This window comes from Mobula birostris, chromosome 5, assembly GCF_030028105.1.
Source record: "Mobula birostris isolate sMobBir1 chromosome 5, sMobBir1.hap1, whole genome shotgun sequence".
NCBI lineage: Eukaryota > Metazoa > Chordata > Chondrichthyes > Myliobatiformes > Myliobatidae > Mobula > Mobula birostris.
Window position 1 is genome coordinate 37,589,318 of NC_092374.1, and position 15,778 is coordinate 37,605,095.

The 15,778-nt window shown below is 37.5% G+C and overlaps 1 protein-coding gene across 9 annotated transcripts in view; it reads right to left on the bottom strand.

Moving 5' to 3' along the window:
* polk (polymerase (DNA directed) kappa) overlaps positions 1 to 15,778 on the bottom strand; it is an 80,662-nt gene that overhangs the window by 19,407 nt on the left and 45,477 nt on the right. For 8 of the 9 annotated variants that reach the window (XM_072257892.1, XM_072257891.1, XM_072257895.1 and 5 more), the window contains exons 6-9: positions 12,673 to 12,811; positions 8,707 to 8,982; positions 6,081 to 6,205; positions 3,367 to 3,533 (exon numbers count right to left, since the gene is read on the bottom strand). In XM_072257892.1, the coding sequence (XP_072113993.1) occupies positions 3,367 to 3,533; positions 6,081 to 6,205; positions 8,707 to 8,982; positions 12,673 to 12,811 (707 nt within the window). Of the gene's footprint in view, positions 1 to 3,366; positions 3,534 to 6,080; positions 6,206 to 8,706; positions 8,983 to 12,672; positions 12,812 to 15,087; positions 15,173 to 15,778 lie in introns of those variants that run through there. The other variant, XM_072257896.1, reaches the window with a different exon arrangement.

Below are 15,778 nucleotides of genomic sequence, written 5' to 3' on the forward strand. Positions count from 1 at the left end.
TGAAGACTATTTGGGTGAGTGCAAAGACTAAAGGGAGAATAAGCAAATTGAACACAGCATCATGGTTCCTAATACATAATATCATCTTCCCTTCTACAACTATTAAACTACTTGGATGTTTGTTGAGAGATTTGAAGTGACATCAGCAATTCTTTCCTCACAGTTAATAACACTTCAACCTACAGTGAGAGAAGCTTTAGCAAAAGTCTTCCAGAGAGCAAATGATCACACCATGACAAAAGTCATCACTGATACCAGTAACACTACTTTTTGCCTTTCAGTTCTTTTCATTCACCACTAAACATATGCCATAGAATGCAGGACTCTGCTTTATTGGTTTATTGGAGTATAAAATTATTGTGTGACCCAGAGCCTAACGTGATTCAGCTAGGACAATCCAAACTTAACTCTTGATAATTTTTTCCCCATATCTAACCATCACCATACATATAACAATATCAGATATGCTATTCATCTAGTTTGGGATGAAACAACTCACAATGATCAAGAACAGAAAGGAAATGGGGTAATTATAAACAAATCATCCCTACCTGGTAAAATATTAATTTATTTGTCCAACGAGTTTGAGAGACCTTCAGACACAAGAGTGAACAGGCAGGGAAAAGAGGAATACAGACCTTGTGCAGGTAGATGGGATTAGTTGAGATTGTCATTGTGGTCAGTGGAGACACGGTGGGTCAAAGAGCCTGTTCTTGCACTGTCTGTTCTATGCTCTATCACATAGTTCACATAAGATATACACTTGACCTCATTATGATCCTGCTCCTTATTAAGTCCTCTGAGAATATACCTGACCAGTGAGACTGTTACTTCTTTGTATTATGGCTATTCCAAATGATTCCCAAGATGACATACTACCGTTTATTTGACCCTAAAGCCTGAAAAGTTTCGATATGGCTTTTATTTTTAAAAAAAACCTATAGCTGACCTGTGAACCATAATTAAAAATAGCCATCTTCCCAACAGAAGGCCGGGAAGTAATTCTTGCTGGATATAAACATCCACAGATCAGCACACAATACTGTATACTGACTCAAAAACCTAAGTCATGCCACGCCCAACTCCCATGTGTACTCCACAATACATTTTTATTTACTTTCTAGGTGGTGTTTTCATTTATTTGAATCAGTTTCATTCTTTGTATTTGCATTTGAAACAAACCCATGCTGTGTCTTGTTGGATAACTTTCAGATTCCAAGTTAAATTTCCCAATCCAATTAGATCATCTAGACTGAATATACAAATGCACAGCTAATACTAGAAAAAAAACAGCTCAAAAACATCTACAACTATTTAACCTTTTCCTCCCACTAGATGGCCATAAAGCTCATGAAAAATTTCACAGATTCCCTGCTGATTGACACTCACTGCCAAGGTCTTTCTGGCAGCATTTTTTATAAAAACAAAATTTATAACTTGGACAAGATTCAAGATAAAAAGTAAATCTGATCCCCATACTCTCTAGCAACATCCATTTATAATCTATTTTCTCTAAGAATCTGAAATGTGTCAAATTGTCCTTCTTTCATTTCCTATTTAAATCATTTTAGGCAGCTTCCTCCCATCTTTGTCACCAGTAACATTCTTTGGGCAAGGTGGTCCTCATATGCAATTCTTTTGATTAACAGCATAAGATTTTGTCTTCCTGCAACATGACGCGTCAGTAATCAACCACTTTCACACGATTCTTACTAAGTCTTAATTCCTCCTGCAATGGCACTTCAGGCTTCACCCTACAGCAGATTGCTCCTTTGTCCTATCCATCGCCGCAACTTAAAACTAATCTGTATTCTCACTTTTGCAGTTCTGTAAAGGATCCTTAGTTTGAAACTTTCTCTTTCCACAGCTGATGCCTGATCAGAGAGGTTAAGAGAAAACTTAACAAAGGTATTCAAGATGATGAGTAGCTTTAATAGAGGAATTTGGCACTTACTGAAAATGTGATTGAATCATTGGAAATCTATCCCTACAAACTGCTATGATTTCTTACTAGTTTCAAAATCCTTCTTGAGCCTAACTTTTTAAAACACATGAACAAAAAAAAATTGCTGGAAGATCCTAATGAGTGAAGCAGCAACTGCGAAGATGGTTGACATTTTCGGCCATGACTGTGCATCAGGACAGAAGTTAGCCAGCATAAAGTGGTGAAAGGAAGAGGTGAGACAGAGGTTAGCAGGTGATAGTTGGAAGGCAGTTGATTGCAGATAGAGCCAGGTGGGGCAAGGGAGGGAGAAGGTAGAAGCTGGAAGGTGATCAATGGAGCTAGATAGGGGAAGGGTGATGGGCAGATGGGACCAGATGGTGGAGCAGATAGAGAGAGTAGGCAAGAGGAGAAGAAACACAGATAGATAGATGTGTAGGTTACAGCCAACTGTAAATGGGAAAAGTGCACAAAAGGAGAGAGAACCCTGGTGCACCAAAAGAAATGGGAAAGGAACATAGGGTGCCTGAAATTGGGCAATTCAATATTCATACTATTGAGTTATATACTACCAAAATGGAATATGAAGTTACAAGACAAGTTCTTCTAGTTTGCATTTGACCTTGCCTTGACAGCAGACAAGGCAGAGAACAGACAGGGATTAGGAAGAGGAACTGAAGTGACATGCAACCAGAAAGTCAAGATGGGCATTGTGGACTGAGTGCAAGTGATCTGCAAAATGGTTGCCAGATCTACCCTTGGTCTCACAAATGTAGAGGAAGCCGTATCAAGAGCACCGTGCAACAGATGAGATTGGAGGGGATGCACATGAATCACTCCACATAGGCATCACTAATTTTTAAACACAATGATTTGTCACATGTATATTGAAACATACAGTGAAATGTGTTATTTGCAACACAGTCCGAGGATGTGGTGAGGGAAGTCCGCAAGGATCAACATGCTTCCAGTGTCAACATAGCATGCCCACAACTTACTAACCCTAAAACCGGAGCACCTGGAGAAAACCCATGTGGTCACGGGTAGACTGTAAAAATTTCTTCCAGTGATCTTTCAACCCCAATCTTTCAGATCACTGGTGCTGTATAGAATTACACTAACCTTTACCGTGCTGCCCTTCAAATCTTATCATCTGTCACAACTTCAAATATTTTCTTATTTGTAGTCACTTTGCTATTCTACTTAGGTGAAATATAATACATTCCAAATGTATCCAACTTGTTTTTCAGGGGACTGAATTGTTAAAAAAGTCTTAACTCAGTATGTTCAAATTCTAAATTCTTTAACACATCCATTTTTCAGATAGTGTTCTCAGTTTTTAATTTAATAACATTTTAGCTGACTAATTATGTTTGTAACAACTGATAACACACTACACAAACTTTCAGAAGCAACTTATTTACCTTTCAAGGTGTGTTTCACTCAGACCAAGTGAGATCTGTAAAAAATGGTACCAGGTACTCTCAGAGAACAACAAGGACAGCAAGGCCCTCTGCTGGTACAGTTCAGTGCATGTTGTAATTCCTAATGCATTCAGCATTTTTTCTGTTACCTTTCCTATACCAGGTACCTGCAGATAAAAGTAGCAAGCAGAACAAATATTTTATTAGTGTAATATCTAAAGGGTAACAATATTCTCCAATACAGTACCTTTAATATGGTAAATCATCCCATCACAAGAGCATCATCAAGCAATATCTGACACTAAGCCACAAGGTTAGCATAACTAAGTTATTACCTTGGTCAGAGAGATGCAATTTCAGAAGTGTCATAATGGGGAGAGGAGCAGAGAGATGAGAGAAAGAGACAGAGAGGATGAAGGATAGGGGTGGGGGACAGGAACACTCCACTTATCTCTGAAGAATCTGGACAGTTAAGACAGCTATATTAGACTATTGTTTATTGACTACATGTGGTTAGACCAGGATAGAGTACTGGTGATTTCTCTCCTAGGAACTGATATTCGAAAGCTTCAGTTCCTAGTAGTGAACATCACCAATATCCTGTCTTGGTCTAACCATATTGATGCCACAATCAAGAAAGCACGCTAGCACCTCTATTTCCTCAGGAGGATAAGGAAATCTGACACGCCTCCTCTGACCCAATTTGTATTGATGTACTACAGAAAGCATCCTGTCCAGATGCATCACAGCTTGGTATGTCAACTGCCCTGCCTGAGACCACAAGAAACTGCACAGATATGTGGACACAATTCAGCTCATCTTGGAAAGCAGCCTCCTCTCCACGGACTCTGCTCTTCTCGCAACTTCCAAGTAAAGCAGCCAGCAAAAGTAAATACTTCACCCTGGACATTCTCTCTTCTTCCCCTCGTATCAGAGACTGAAAGCACGTATAACCAAGCTCAAGGACAGCTTCTATTCAGCTGTTATTAGACTATTGAACGGTCCCCTAGTACAATAATATAGATCATTGACTTCAGAATCCAACTCATCATGGTCTTGCACTTTGTGGTCTAATTGCACCACACTTTTTCTGTAATTGTAACACTTTATTCTGCAGTCAGCCACTGTTGTAATGAACTGATCTCTATGGCTGATAATGGAAAACAGCCTTTCATTGTCCTTTGTACATGTGGCAATAATAAACCAATTTACCAATTTATCACTCCACTATTTTTAGCCAGCTTTTCTAGTAGATTTGTCAGCTCAAGTCTTCTCTAACAAATCTTGCAAGCTCACTCCAGCTGTTGAAACTTTTCAAGTGAGTCTGTCACTCTTAGTTTTGACAGAGAAGCTGACATAAATGCAAATATTTAATTTAAATAAAAAATGAACTTAAAGATCAAGTGTTAAACATGTAAAACCAGATACAAAATTCACAGGACATGTACGGGGATTAGGAACTAAAAAAAATTGATCAAAAGTCAACATAAATTCCAACAAGCAGGAGATTAACCTGACATAGACTGCAAAGGATAAATATTATAAGGAACTTTAAGTCATTTGACAAGGTCCCACATGGAAGGCTGGTGAGGAAGGTTCAGCTGCTTCAGTCAAGATGAAGTAATAAATTGGATTAGACATTGGCTTTGTGGAAAAAGCCAGAGAGTGGTAGTAGATGGCTGTCTCTCTAACTGGAGGCTTGTGACTAGTGGAGTGCCGCAGCGATCAATGCTGGGTCTGTTGTTGTTTGTCATCTGTATCAATGATCTGGATGATAATGTGGTTAACTGGATCAGCAAACTTGCAGATGACACCAGTATTGGGGGTATAGTGGACAGCGAGGAAGGCTATCACGGCTTACAGCAGGATCTGGACCAGCTGGAAAAATGGTAGATAGAATTTAATGGAGACAAGTGTAAGGTGTTGCAGTTTGGTCGGACCAACCAGGGTACGCCTTACACAGTGAACAGTAGGGCACTGAGGAGTGTGGTAGAGCAAAGGGATCTGGAAACACAGGTCCACAATTCATTGAAAGTGGTGGCACAGATAGAAAAGGTCATAAAGAAAGCTTTAGTACATTGGCCTTCATAAATCAAAGTACTGAATACAGGAGATAGGATGTTATGTTGAAGTCGCATAAGACCTAATTTAGAGTATTGTGTGCATCTTTGATCACCTACCTACAGGAAAGACGTAACTAAGGTTGAAAGAGCACAGAGAAGATTTACAAGGATGTTGCTAGGACTGGAGGATCAGAGATATAAGGAAAGGTTGAACAGGTTACAACTTTATTCCCTGGAACGTAGAAGATTGAGGGAAGATTTGATCGAGGTATACACAATTATGAGAGGTATAGAGAGGGTAAATGCAAGCAGGCTTTTTCCACTGAGGGAGGTGGGACTACAACTAGAATTCATGGGTTAAGGGTGAAAGGTGAAAGTTTAAATGGTTCGGCATGGACTAGGTGTGCCAAAGAGCCTCTTTCTGTGCTGTACTTTTCTATGGCTCAATTCTATTACATGGAATCATCAGCCTCAGAGTGATATGGTCACCTTGATGGATAAAATAGGAACTTCCCCTAAATTGCCCAGGGTTTTAAACCTGGCTTTTTTGCACTATAGTATTAGCGATGGTGTAAGGAGATTAACCACTTCTCAAGTTGATGACTTTGACTGTGTATATGTAGAAACAATAAAATCTACGCAACAGGTTACCTTTCTAATAGGCATATTCTTTACGAAGTTCAGCACAGCATCACTGTCTGCTGGAATTTGATACTGACCATTTGGCTTGTTTACTTCACTGCACACTTTGGACAACATCATGTTTGGCGCAATTCCTAGAAAAATCAAGTTAAGCAGTAATGATTTGTTCAGCATCATTTTTTGTCCTTGGCTACCGAGCCAAGTGTACATATAGCAGCATACGTGCGTTGAACTCATTTCCAATGAAATCTGACCAAAATACAGTATATAGGGTGTTCAATGAAATAGACTACACTCTAGTTGACAACTTGCTGCAGGTTAACAGAATTGGGAAATTAATGAACACGTGAGAGAGAATAGGTTGTAAGGAATTAAGTGACTTAAAGAGAGCGGTCTGAGAGCTGACAAAGACTGGATCTATGACGTTATTAAATCCAAGATGTGGTTCTTTTCCCACTGTTGCAATCCTTTGAAACAAGTTACTTCCTCGTTTGTTGATTAGCAGCTTGGTGAATTCCTACAGTTGGGAGATGAACCTGATGTTAACTGTGACAGCTTCTACAAAAGCTCGGTATGATCCCCTAGGCGGGTGAAATAGGAATTTCAATTTAACAGGTTTTAAATCTGCTCTTTGCTTCTTTCGGGAGTTATACAGTAAACAATAGTGTACCAAGGAATGTTGATGAACAGAGGGATGTTTGGGATTCAAGTCCCTTGTTCATTGCTGATGGCAACACAGGTATTTAGGGTATGGAGAAAACATTTGATATGCTTGTCTTCATAGGTTGAGGCAAAGAACATTATATGGCAACTTTACTAAATCCGGTTAGGCCAGACTCGAAGTATTGTGTGTAGTTCTGGTCTCCACACTATAGGAAGTTGCACTGTAGACAGTGTAGAGGAGATTTTACCGGAATCTTGCGGGGCTTGGAGGACTGTAATTATAGGGAAAGATTGGACAGGCTGGGCTTGTTCAAGAAGGCTGACAGGTGACCTGACAGAAGTACATAAAATTATGATGGCATAGATAGGGTAAGTAGCCAGAATGTTTTTTTTCCATGGTAGGGACAGAAATAGAACACAGTTTTAAGTTGAAAGGAAGGAATTTTAATGAGAATCTGAAGGGAAAGATTTTTTTTAATACAGAGAGTGGTTGACATTTGAACGTGTTGCCATTAAAGGTACAGAAATAAGATGTAATCAATACATAAAAGAGGAATTTAGAAATGCACTTGAATAGACAAGGCACAGGATACAAATCTAATGCAGGCAAATGAGATTAGTGTTGTTGGACATTTGATACATCCTTTAAATTTGAGCAAATCTGGCGACCTTTTATTCAATATTTTCATTTAATTTGATTTATTACTCTTTTTTTTCCGAAGTTTTAGATTTGATCAGAAAGTCTTTCTTTTTTTTTGGTCGTATCCTCAGAATGGACTTTTTTTCCCCTTTTTTTGTATAGCGTAGTGGGTTTTTTTTCCTTCATTTAAAATTCAAAGTTTTTTCTTTCCTCTTCATGAACTGATAAGAGGAGAATTGCTGTTTTCTTTTTTATTATATATTATATACTAGCTTAACACTATGTATGATTTTGATAATGTCTATTTCAATCTCTGTATTGTTATATATATTTGAGATAATTCTCCTCTTGTTTGTATTTGTGTTCCTTTTAAATCAATAAAATGACTATTAAAGAAAGAAATGAGAGAGATTAGTGTAGGTGAGCAAACAAGTTGGCATGAACATAATAGACCAAAAAGGCACATTTCTGTGCTGCATTAGTCCATGAAAGAAGAATCATATTTGGTATTTTACAGTTTTTATTTGCCTTTTTAAATTAAAATCTTGTTTTACTTGTAAAGACAAGATGTGGAAAATCTTCAGCCCGGAAGCTTAATTCACAAAATGCCAAAGATTTTGAGAAGAATTAGAATGTAAATTAACTGCAACTGATCTACTAGTGACCAGCATGAGTTTTTACAGAGCCAATGGTGACTATGTTCATAAGACATTATCAGGTTATTAATCTTTCTGTCAGCAGTGGTTCAGAGGGTACAGTTTGGCCTCTGAGAGCAAGCTTGGGTTCAAATCCCACTCCAGGATCTTGGGTACAACGTTGCGTCTGATGCTGCCAGTACAGCACTGTGTAAATGATATTCTGTCAGAAGTCAAGGGTAGTACAATGACACTGCTAGAAGTGTTGCTGTCTTACAGCTCCAGCAACCAGAGTTTGGAGATTCTCCCTGTGACTGGTTAGGTTTCTTCCAGGTGCCCCAGTTTCCTCCCACATCCCAAAGATATGCAGGCTGATAGATCAGTTGTCTATTATAAACTCCACCAAGTTTATAGGTGAACGGTAGAATCTGGGGGGAGGGTACAAATAATAAGATTACTGTAGGATTTCTGTCAATGTTTGTCATGGATACAATGGCCTAAAGGGCCTGTTTCTGCTGTATTTTATTTTATAATCCTACTGCATTATTCTTTGGCTATTATTTCAATGTTAAGCTACTAAATGCTGTGCACTGGCATAATGCTTTATTGTGCACAGCTGTTTTATAAAACTATGCCCATGCCCAATACTGAAACAGGAAAAAAAAATAGTTAAAGAAATTATAAAGGCACAAATTACCTGCACTTGCTGTTAATTTTGTCTTCTGTTCAATTCTGAAGCGCAGTTCTTTAACAGCCTCCTCTGCTGTAATACCAAACACAATTGGCTCTTTCTCCTGCTGGTATGATTCTTTTTCATTGCTTTGCAGACTAGCATCTGTCTGTTGCACTGCACTGTGAACTGGTTCCTGCTGTGACAACATGGGAGGGCTATCCTTGAAAAGTATAGGTGAAATATCTCCCATATTTCCCACATCTTCATTGCATAGCTGTAAACTATCCATGTTTTCTTTTGCTGTATAAATAGTTCAATTAAATTGTCAGTGTCAAAACATACAGAATTTGGATTATTTCTTAAAATTGCACAGTTCCTCTTCTATTAGAAATCTGCTGATCAAAAATATTTCTTTGAACTTCTATAATTATTTCATCTGATCATTTTCTTTCATTCTATATCAAAACACTTGCATTATTTTTAAAAAAACTTAACATACAATGCAGTGTAGACTCTAAATTGATTCCTGGAAGTTGGGGTGCTCCTTTGAGTGGACATTAAATATTGGCTACAAATTGCTGGAGTTTAAAAGAATGAGAAATGATGTCATTGAGAAATACCATATTCTGACTGACTGACAACATGGATGGCGATAAACTATATCCTCAGACAAGGAAGTCTAGGAAAGGGTGGGGGAGTTGCATAATCTCAGAATAAGGGTTCAGATCTTCAGGACCTCAGGTGAGGAGAAAATTCTTTATATTCAGTCGACTGTACATATTTGGAATTCACTGCCCTGAGTGAGCTGTGAATGCTGTCCTCATATGTATCTGCAGACGTAATCAACCAATTTTTGCATATCATGAAAGTCAGAGGGTAAGAGGTGAAATAAGACACTGTAGATGCATGAATCTGGATCAAAACGCAAACAGAGGAATACACTGTAGGAAAGGCAGTGTCTATGGAGGGAAACAGATGTTTCAAGTCCAGATAAAAGGGTTCCAACCCAAAACATTCACTGTCTAATTCCTTCTAAAGATACTGCCTGACCCACCGATTTCCTCCAGCAGTGTGCTTTGTTTGTGCAGAGAAAGGTGGAAAGCTGATCAGCCATCATAAAAAGCAGAAAGGGTATGTAGGGTGGAATATTTTATGGAATAAAGAAGATTGAGGGAATGGAAACAATGCAATAATTTATTTTATTTAATACAAGATAGTTTCTAAATGACACCAAAAGAAAGAACTCCAAAATATATGAATAATTTTAATGACATTACGATCTTTCTTTAAACAATAAACAACAGTTGAACTTCAGTTATGAAACTGCATTTCCAAGAGAAAAATGGGAAATAGTGGTTTTCTTTCAGTTATTAAATCATAAAATGCTAAAATTAAATGCTTTGATGGCAGCTGGATGGGAAAAATACAAGTTAATATTCTGTTGTATAACCTTGATCAGTACTTGAGTTTTTTGCCTCTGTGGAACTACTGTGTATTTCAAGCATTTTCTCATTTTTACATAACCATATGTTGGTTTGGATTGTATAGGATTTATTGTAGTTATACAGAATAACAATGTTTTACATGTATTTGGACATCCAGCACAATTAATTAGTTAGCATAAATATCATAACAACATCCTGTTTTGTCAGTAAGTACAAGGGGCTCACAATGGCATCTCTCAGTGAAGGCACTAGGCACTTGGCACTTGCCAGTTCCATAATTTGAGAAAGCTATAATAAAGTTGCCCGCATTACCCATGCCAGAACAACGATGGCCAATGCTAGATCGAAAGTTGCCTAATATTTTCTGTTATCTCCACCAACTGAGTCCTGAGTTGGCAATGGCAGCTGAAATAATGCTGCAGGTGAATCAATACCACATAGACTTCAAAGGTCCCCAAATAAGTCTCTTTTCATGTCAATTTCTCAAAGCCAACCAAGTCCAATGTAAGCAAAAGGAATCATGCCTCATCTCACATCTAGACACACTGCAATCTTCGGGTCTCAATATTAAATCTCACGTAACTTATTCTTTCTGTTACTCTCAGAATTGGCTGATTCTACTGTAAGAATACCTTTTTATAAAATGAACTCAGTATTTCTGTCTCCATATCAGTCTAATCTGATGCCTATTTCCAATAGACTTCATTTGGTATCTGTCCTCTGCAACAGCTCTAACCTACATTTACAAATTGTTAAATGTCTCTTTATTTGTTTTCTCTCTTTCTACATGCCTCGCTTAATTTATTAACCAAAGAGCCAAATAAAGAGCATATCAATATATCAATCTAGCCTCACCCTATTGGAGATGTCCTTTAGTTCTAGCCACCTTTTCCCTCCCCTCTCTGCAACTTGAAACTAACACTTTTTCTCACCTTCCTCTTTTGAAATGTTAACATAGGAACATAAGAACATAAGAAATAGAAGCAGGAGAAGGCCCTCTGTCCTGCCGAGCCTGCTCTGCAATTCAATAAGATCATGGCTGACCCGACCATGGACTCATCTCCACCTACCTGTCGTTTCCCCATAATCCTTAATTCCCCTACTATACAAAAATCTATCCAACCTTCTCTTAAATATATTTACTGAGGTAGCCTCCACTGTTTCATTGGGCAGAGAATTTCACAGATTCACCACTCTCTGGGAAAAGCAGCTCCTCCTCATCTCCGTCCGCAATCTATTCCCCCGAATCTTGAGGCTATATCTCTTAGTTCTAGTCTCACCTACCAGTGGAAACAACTTTCCTGTTCCTTTCTTATCAATCCCTTCCATAATTTTATGTTTCTATAAGCTCTCCTCTCATTCTTCCGAATTCCAGCGAGTATAGTCCCAGGCAACTCAATCTCTCCTCATAGTCTAACCCCCTCATCTCTGAAATCAACCTGGTGAACCCCCTCTGCACTGCCTCCAAAGCCAGTATATCCTTCCTCAAGTAAGGAGACCAGAACAGCACACAGTACTCCAGGTGTGGCCTCACCAGTACCCTGTATAGTTGCAGCATAACCTCCCTGCTCTTAAACTCCTCTTAATTCCTCGTGTTTGTGCTCTTGAACTCAATCTCTCTAGCAATGAAGGCCAACATTCAATTTGCCTTCTTGATAGCCTGCTGTACCTACAAACCAACATTTTGTGATTCATGCACAAGCACTGCCAAGTCCCTCTGCACAGCAGCATACTGCATTTTTTTCTATTTAAATAATAATCTGCTCTTTCATTTTTCCTTCCAAAGTAGAGGACCTTGCATTTACCAACATAGTACTCCATCTGTCAGACTCCGACCCACTCATTTAACCTATCTATATTTCTCTGTAAGCTCTCTGTAAACTCTGCACAACTCTGTTTCTTTTTCCACAGTTGCTGACTAATCTGTTAAGTGTTTCCAGCATTTTCTGTTTTATTTTGGATTTCATGCATCTGCTGTAGTTGTTTTCACTTCCAACCGGGAAGACAAACCAGGTGAAAAGAGACATTAAATTTGGATTCCAATTGAGCACAGCAAGAATAAATAAATTTTGGAATTAAAGTGCATCAGTAATGTATACAACAAAACTACTGGATCTGCATTTAAAAACTCTGCTGTCCTACTCAGCCTGGGTGGGTCCAGGTCCAGGCTCACAACAGTGTGGTTGACTCATAGGTGACCCAACAAGGTCACTCAATTCAAAGGCAATTATGGATGGGCAATAAATTCTGAATTTGTCAGTAATCCATATATCTGTGACTTAAAATAATAGGATTGAAATGAGATAAATCTATTTTACAAAAAATTGCAATTATATTTCAAAGAAAATCCTGATTCTTTTTCATGAGGCTCACCTATGTCAAATGTGTGTTTCCTTCCAGCTCTGGTAAACACAATGTACAAATTGGGCAGAAATCCATCACCCGGATCATTTACTCGATGAAATTTATCCGTATCAAATGTTGTACTGTGTGAGATCCGAATGACTTTTATATGAGGAAGCAAAATTATTAATTTTTGAATTACCTTCTCCATGGCAGTAATATGTCCTTTTGTGTTCTGGCCAATTCTCTCTTTGTTCTAAATGCTCTGTTATGTCCAGGTAGGCTTCATCAAGACTTACTGGTAGGAAATTGGGGTCATAGTCTACCATTATCTCTCGTACCTTTGTCAGAGAAGATATAAAAATATTAAAAATTTTATACAGGTACTGATGATCACATAACAATACATCACATTCTTCCATCAAAAAAGGAACAAAGGGTTTGTACTCTGCAATCTATCTGGCCATCAACCATCAGGTAATAACTAAAGAGAAGAAAATAAATATTCTCACTACAAAAGACTTTCTGTGCACATATAACCTTTTAAAGAATGCTATGACCTACTTGAGAGGATAGTATCAATTTAAAAACTACAGTTTACCATAGAATCTCCTGTTACTTCAGGGAAAAAAGGGTTTCACAAAACAGGGAGGTAAATACAGAAATGAGGAAGCATGCTGCAATATATAGTGGAAGACATATTACATAACAATGTAAAATAATATGACTGAAGCCCATAACAAACAGATTATTACAATACATTGTATGTAACACAGAGAGGTCTTATGAGCAGTACAAGATCTGATACCTAGTCCAGAAAAAAATCTACATTATTTCTATTACATATTGTGTTGTTCTGTCTCTTCTGTTGTGTATTAAAACACCCTTTAATATGTGCTTTTAGTATTAAACATGCTCAGTCTTAACAAAAATTCCTGCTTATTGTCATTACCACATTGTAGTTGATAGAAATGTTCTCTACACAAGACAAATTTATAAAGTACATGAATGTAGAGAAAATTATTTCATGCCCATTTCACATTATAGTAACATCTGCTGATAAATGTTTTAAATGAAGGAAAATGCTTTAAATAATTTCATTGTAATTGGTGTTATGCAAAGTCATAAAGCTTTGACCTTTGGATAAGATTATATGGAAAACTAAATTTTGAATAGTCAGCAATTTGCCATTCAAATGTTTCAACAAGTTTAGGTGAATTACTTATCTGAAAATATTTCACATGAAAACCTTCCTACGAAGATTAAAAACAAGTTTTAACCTAAGAATACTAATTACAATAGGTTTAAATATCCAAAGTAAACGTGATATTAAATATACCCTAAAAATCCCACAATTCTGAACAAATTATTTCTGAAACAATTTTTTATTTCTAAAAGCAAATAGTATAAAATAATTTCTTTAATTTTAACTTCTAGACTACTTCATAACAATGAAATAAAAAGTGATGCAGTAGTGAAAATGGATGCAGGAGAGGTGCTCGCATTTAAGGAAATACTAAAGGAGGGAAGTAGAAAGCCTACGAGAACTCTAGACCAGAGGAATGAGGAATCTGTAGGTACAAGGCTTAGGGAAACACAAAATTAACTGGACTCAGTAAGGATATTCCAGGAGAAAAATCTTTGAATCTGGTATTGAAGCCCTGAAATATGTATTTATTTTCATATCTTAAAAATCTAATTTCCTCATCTATTTCCCCCTACCATCCATAAGTTTGAAGTAATCAAAAACTCCTGTTTTAACTTATACAAATTCACATTTAGCAACACTTGCAGAATTGCTGACTTTATCATGAATCCATATAAATTTTCCAGTATTCATCCTTGCCTATCCCTACAATATCCTCAGGCTTTACAACCTCAAAAGTATCAGCAGTTCTTCCATTCTAGCCACTTAATAAAGATTTCTGATTTCACCTAGAAATTAGGAACTTAGAACAGTATAGCACAGGAACAGGTCCTTCTATCTATGAAGTCTGTGCCAAGTGTGATACCAAATTAAACTAATCCCTTCTGCCTACACAGATCAATATCCCTCCATTCCCTTCAATATTGCTTCTGGAACACCACTACTTTATTTTAATCAATCTACTATTGACAGTCATTGTCTTTGAGAGTTCAAGGGTGGCACAGCAGTGTAACTAGTGGGCCTGCTGCATCATAGCTCCAGTTACCTGGGTTCAATCATGTTCCCTGGTCTAGTGTCTGTGGAATTTGTACTTTCTCACTATAACCACATAGTTTTCACTCACATCCCAAATGCGCGTAAGCGGCTATGTTAAGTGATTGCTACCAACTGCTCCTAGCTTGTAGGTTACTGATAGAAACATGGGAGAAATGAGGTTAGTAATAGCTTAGTTGGATAACTGATAGTTGGCACAGACACTGTGATCTGAAAGGCTTTTGTCCTGCTGCATGACTGTAACATCATTGTGAGATTATCATCCTTTATAGAAATGAAAAAAAAAAACAAGGCTATGGAGAAAATGTAGTGGAAGGGAGCTAGATGGAATACTCTTAAATAGATCTGGTTTGGAATCAATGGAAATTTGATGAGGAGGCTTGCTAAAACCCATGTAGACTATATCAAATATCCTACCTTCATTAGTCTTCCTCTAAGGAAATAGACAGAAACTTATTTTTTCTTCTTGTTCTACAGGACTAAATCCTTCTTCTTCTTAAGCAGTCCTGTAGGGGTTGACAATAATTTATCTGTGGAATTGGCTGATGAGGCTCATATCTCTGAATGTACTCTACTGCCCTTGATACACATGATTTTTTAAAAAATCAGCTTGATTACTTGATTTTTGAACATTTTACCTCAATAGGCTATATTGGTGCACTTAGGTGATGGTGAATCTCATCATACATATCAGTGTTTTATCTTAATATTTGAAAAGTGGTCTGGGTATTCCAGGGTTTCTTTGTGAATCTTTATTGTTGGGGGAGCAGTATTATGCAGGCAGATTGATGACCTCTGTTTGCAAATATTTAGTGCAAGGACCTGACATATGCTTCAATAAACAAATCAGTGATGCCTTGGAGCTCAGCTTCCAAATGTGCACCACTCAAGTGCCCTGTACTTTCTGTAGATTGATAACCAGAGTGGGATGTTCTATAGTGGAAGTGGTGAGATTGAACGGTTCCTTATTTACTCCTAATAAATTGGTTGAAAATGTGCATAGAGCTTTGCAACAATTACTTGGATTTAGTATGCAAAAGATAAAGCAAGATAGAAAAATATTACAAAGATGCTTTACTGGGAATTTTTCATATCTTAGAACTACAAT